This window comes from Hyaena hyaena, unplaced genomic scaffold, assembly GCF_003009895.1.
Source record: "Hyaena hyaena isolate Hyena2069 unplaced genomic scaffold, ASM300989v1 scaffold_56, whole genome shotgun sequence".
Lineage (NCBI taxonomy): Eukaryota > Metazoa > Chordata > Mammalia > Carnivora > Hyaenidae > Hyaena > Hyaena hyaena.
In genome coordinates this window covers 290363-295397 of record NW_024080688.1, presented here as the reverse complement: position 1 = coordinate 295397, position 5035 = coordinate 290363, and the positions used below count along the sequence as shown (strand labels likewise).

At 55.9% G+C, this 5035-nt stretch overlaps 1 protein-coding gene across 4 annotated transcripts; it reads left to right on the top strand.

Moving 5' to 3' along the window:
- Positions 1 to 594: 594 nt before the first annotated feature.
- Positions 595 to 3688, top strand: TRH (thyrotropin releasing hormone). Of its 4 annotated transcripts, none has more exons than XM_039231396.1 (3): positions 595 to 762; positions 1677 to 1898; positions 2536 to 3688. In XM_039231396.1, the coding sequence occupies exons 2-3, from the start codon at positions 1685 to 1687 to the stop codon at positions 2982 to 2984; spliced, it is 663 nt and encodes a 220-aa protein (XP_039087327.1). In that variant the 5' UTR covers positions 595 to 762; positions 1677 to 1684; the 3' UTR covers positions 2985 to 3688. The 4 variants fall into 4 exon arrangements, with proteins under 4 accessions (XP_039087327.1, XP_039087329.1, XP_039087328.1 ...); XM_039231398.1 differs by lacking the exon at positions 595 to 762 and adding an exon at positions 1037 to 1045; XM_039231397.1 differs by lacking the exon at positions 595 to 762 and adding an exon at positions 1175 to 1298.
- The last annotated feature ends 1347 nt before the right edge of the window (positions 3689 to 5035 follow it).

Sequence of the window (5035 nt, the reverse complement as noted above, 5' to 3'; positions counted from 1 at the left end):
TTCAAATCACTGTGGGAGTCAAACAAAACCATCTGTAAGCCGGTGGTGGCCCCAGGCTACCAGGTTTGGCATTCTGAAACTGTCCGTCTCTCCCACTGTACAGATGAGGAAATTGAGGCCCCGGGAGCAGGAGGCATTTGCCAGAAGTGACACAATCAAGATGAGATGCCAAGTCCCATTTGTCCCCTACTTTTTCCCTCGGTCCTCTCCCTCTTCTCTTTACCCTTCTCTCTCTCTCTCTCTCTCTCTCTCTCTCTCTCGTTGGTGTTTGTCTCTGCTTTGTCTCTCTCAGTGTGCCTCCTTCTTCTTTGTCTCTTTCTTCTAGTCTCTCCTGTGTGTCTCTTTTTCACTGTGTGATGCTCTCAATACCTCTCTGCCCATCTCTGTCCCCTGCCTGAGCGTGCTCGTAGACAACAAACCTTGGGAGCCGGGTGCAGAAGCGACCCAGCATCAGCACCCCAGGCTCCGGCTCACGCCTCGCCGCTCCCCCCACCCCCGCCCCAGGTTTCCGGGGGAGCTGGCAGGCGGCAGGCGGGGTACCCACGGGGCCGGCTGCCGTCAGCGCCCGTTCCGGCGTCTGCGACATCTCCCCGCTGACCTCACCCGCGCAGATATAAGCCGCGGCCCCGCCGCGAAGCGGGCAGTCGGGGCCGGGGTCCTGCCAGCGCCCCCCGCCTCCTGATCCGCGGACTCTGGACCCCAGAACTCCGAACTCGGAGCCCCAGGATCTCGGACCGGTCCCGGGGAGCTGGCGCCCCGCAGGTAACCATCTCTGTTCCCTCGCCCCCCGCAGGGAGCGTCGCGAGCACTGGACAAGGAGCCTTCTACGCCAGCCCCGGGGGAGCCCGGGTAGAAGCCGCGGCTTTCGTCCGCGAGCGCCTCCCGGAGCGCGGCGTCCGTGCCCCCGGCTCCCACCGCCCGGGCCGCGGACGCGACGGCGAGGCCGGGGGCGCGCGCCCTGCGGCCCTCAGCCCGGGGCGCCCACGTCGGCGCTGCGGTCGTGGGACGGAAAGTTCTCCATCCTGCCTCCGCCGAGGTGTCGGCTGTAGGTCCGCGCCGGGACGTCGGGGCACAACCGGGAGGGGGCGTCCAGCGTCAGAGCCTGAGAGTTAGAATCCGGATCCATTCATTAGAACCTGATTTTCGCGCTGGACTCGAATCTCCGCCTTAGTGTGTCAGCCTCAGCGTTAGACACAATTTCACCGTTGAAAATAGGATTTTAGAGTCGGAACTGGTTTCCTAGCTTCGCCAAAGAATCTTAGCGCTGGAAATAGAATCTGAGCCTTGGGACTGGAACGGTGACGTGGGAATTCGAGTGTTGGGAAAGGAGCGTTGGAACAAAAATGTGGCGCCGGGATAGAATCTTAGTCTGCGACTCGGGAATTAGCATTGTGGCCGTTGGCCGGGCGCTCTGGGTGGTGACACTCCGAGCCTGGCGCTCCGAGTGACACCGGGGAGGGGCGGTGGCCCAACAGGCGAGCACGAGCAGGCACTCCAGCATGTGTATGGGTGAGGACACTCAGAGCCCAAGGCTGCCCCTACCCCACCCTGAGGTGGCAGGTGGTCCTGCCGCAGGGTGTTTGAATTTGGGGACCCGCTGGGACAGGAAAGGGGGAGATGGTGGCGGGCTGGAAGGGGGCGCGGCGGGCTTATACTCTCTGTACTCCCAATCCTAGGCTCCGCGATGCCTGGCCCTTGGTTGCTGCTCGCTTTGGCGATGACCTTGACTGTGGCTGGTATTCCGGGAGGCCAGGCACAGCAGGAGGTGGCCCAGCAGGAGGCAGCGATGGCCGGTGAGCACGCAGCCCTGGACAACCTCTTGCGCCAGGCAGAGCGCCTCCTCCTCCTCCGGGAAGACTTCCTGCGACTGCGAGGGAACCAGGGTGATGGAGAATCAGGTGAGGGGTGGGTCTTGTCCTTCCTACCAGAGGCCGCCAAGAGGGCTGGGGGAAACCTGGATGCAGAGGTGGGGAGCCATTTGGTCATCCAAACTCTTGCCTTTCAGAAGCTTAGAAACCCTTGGCCCTAAGCTCAGCAGGATCCTGAGCTGACCCTTTCCTGAGATCAGATTTCTCTTCCCTGTCCATCCTGGGAATGTTTTACAGAGAGCAGACTTCCAGTGGGGAAGATGCTGTGCAAGGGACAGAGAAAAAGTCTGTATGTGACAGTTTACATTACTACTTACTAGACTCATACACGCCAGTCACTGTTCTAAGCACTTCAAACACCTAATCACACTATTTAATCTTCCTAACAAGCTCTTAGACAGATACTGTTTCACACAGAAAAAAACTGAGGCTCAGAGATGTTAAATGACTTGCTTGTGGTCACACAGCTAGGGAGTGGCAGAGCTAGAATGAGAGGTCATGCCTGGACCATCTGTGTGTGTGTGTGTGTCTGTGTGTGTGTCTGTGATTTCTGAGAGGCTGTACGAGGCTGTGACTCTGGATGAATGCTGCAGGGAGTCTGCCTTAACAGGCTGGAATGAGCACTGGGGGGTCAGGAGGTCCCTCACTCACTCCTTTCCTTCCCCAGAGTCCCAGATCATTCAACCCGACTGGCTCGCCAAGCGTCAGCATCCTGGCAAAAGGGAGCAGGAAGCAGAAGAGGGAGTTGATGAGGAGGAAGAAGGAGGGGCTGTGGGCCCCCACAAACGGCAGCACCCTGGCCGTAGGGAGGATGTGGCTGCGTGGTCAGATGGACCCCAGCAGAAGCGGCAGCACCCAGGCAGACGGCTGGTGGATCCTAAGGCCCAAAGGAGCTGGGAAGAAGAGGAGGGGGGGGAGGAGGTAGAGCTGATGCCCGAGAAACGCCAGCATCCGGGCAAGAGGGCTCTGGGAGGCCCATGTGAGCCCCAGGGAGCCTGTGGTCAGGCCGGCCTCCTGCTGGGCCTCCTGGATGACCTGAGCAGGGGTCAGGGGGCTGAGAAGCGGCAGCATCCTGGGCGGCGGGCTGCCTGGGCCAGGGAGCCCCTGGAGGAGTGAACCCAGCTTCCTATAAAGCTTGAGGTCTAAGAATGTCTTAAGTCCTGTGGGCCCTATCCCTTTGTGACCCTCTCTTTCCCTCTTCCTTAGATCCCTGACCATGAGCCCAAGTCCTCTGTATGTACAACACCCAGTTCCCTGGCCTTGTCCCCCCTCCCCCTTCAGGGACACGAGAAAGCGAGCCTCTGAGTTAAAACCCTGTATTATCCCACCTTACACTGTTGGCAAGGGGACAGATCCCAGAGTCCCTCTCCTCGCACCCCCACAGGCTGCGCCCCTTCCTTAGCCCTGGCTAAAAATGATCCTTCTGTGTCTTTTAAGGGATCCCCAGAGAGGAGTAGGGTGACTGGGTCTGGCAGCCAGTGAGGTCAGGGTGGGATTGAAGGTGTGATGTCCAAATCCAGTTTCTATCCCCTTGCTCCACGAGTCAAGATTTGCCACATGTAAACTTCACCTCCAGGACACAGGATCTCCTCCCCTTCTCGGGCTTCCTTTGTGGGTGGACAGAGCCCTGACCATGGCTGTGCTCTGCTTAGGGGAAGCCTTGCAGGCGGAGGCCTCCTGTGCTGTGCTGCTGTGTGGTGGCTGTGGGAATAAATAGGCTCAGGCATGTGTAGACAGCCCTGAAAGCTGAACTTGTACATAACCCTCAGGTGCCTCCCCCTTGTCCATGATAATCATCTGAATGATAATAAAACAAGCATCTAGAGAATCTTGGAGCTCTGTGGTTCCAGTTTTTTCTCAGCTGGTGTGGGGGTTCTCTTTCTAACCTGGAGGGGGACAGGATTAAGGCTCTGCGGTTCTGTTGAGAAGGGCATCATGGGCCCTGGGTTTGTAATCATCATGGTTCGAGGGCAGGAATCAACAGTCTGTGTCATCCAGCAGATACAGCGAGGACAAAGGACCAGGCCATGGTTGGACACTCAAACCTGGGGCCTCCTGGGCCTGGCCAGGAAAGCCAGCTGGGTGCAGGACAACAGGGCTTGGGGCAAAATGAAGAGGCCAGCTAAGTGAACACCCTTAAATCCAAAAACTTTCACATCATGTGCATCAAATAATAACAACAATATATACACAACTTATTATGTGTCAGGCACTGCCTGGAGCCCTTTACATATGCTAATTCTTTTTTTTTTTTTCATGTTTTAAGTAATTTCTGCACCCAACGTAGAGCTCAAACTCACAACCCTGAGATCAGGAGTCACAGACTCTTCCAACTGAGCCAGCCGAGCTTCCCTACATTAACTCTTTTAATCCTCACAATAACCCTTCTAGGTATTATTACTATAATTATGCCCATTTTCCTGGTGAAGAAACCAAGGTACAGAAAGGTTAAGTAACTTGTTTGAAGCTGAATTAGGCCCACTCACTACCAGTTTGTAACCTCTGATTTAAATTGAACTCCCAGAGGTGCCTGTGTGGCTTAGTTGGTGAAACAGTTAAGCGTCCGACTCTTGATTTTGGCTCAGGTCATGATTTCACGGTTCATGGGATCAGGCTCCTCACTGACAGTGCAGAGCCTGCTTGGGATTCTCTCTCTCCCTCTCTCTGCCCCTCCCCTGCTAGTTCCCTCTCTCCCTCTCAATGTAAATAAAGTTTAAAAAGTTAAAAAAAAAAATACCTGAACTCCCAAATCTCCTAAGGCCTTAGACTCTACCATTTGTTTGGTGGATGGATGAGCTCTTCAGGTTTTCTGCAAAATGGCTTTTGGCCACCTTCTTGGGCAGTGGAAGGAGGGGGCTAGAAAGGTGTTTGAGCCCCAGCTCCTCTCCTTGGGGATGACATGGTTCAGGTGTGGTCGGGACAGAGGAAGACTCAGGGTTTCTTAGCTGCATTCACACCCACATCTCTAATAGTACTCCCCAAAGCCCTCTGAAACATTAAGCATTTGATGGATCTGCGGACTTTTCTCACCTTCAGATGAAAAAACCAACACAGAGACAAATGTCTTGGCCCAGGGTGCACAAAGCATGTAGAGCTGGCCTTCCTCTATGCCGGACTTTCTACCCCACTGTGCTGCCTTCCTCAGGAAGGTCTTAAAACACCCATTG

Coding starts and splice junctions, on each gene's coding strand:
- TRH (XM_039231395.1), top strand. Junction 1,899..2,535: donor CCAGGGTGATGGAGAATCAG/GTGAGGGGTGGG, acceptor TTCCTTCCCCAG/AGTCCCAGATCATTCAACCC.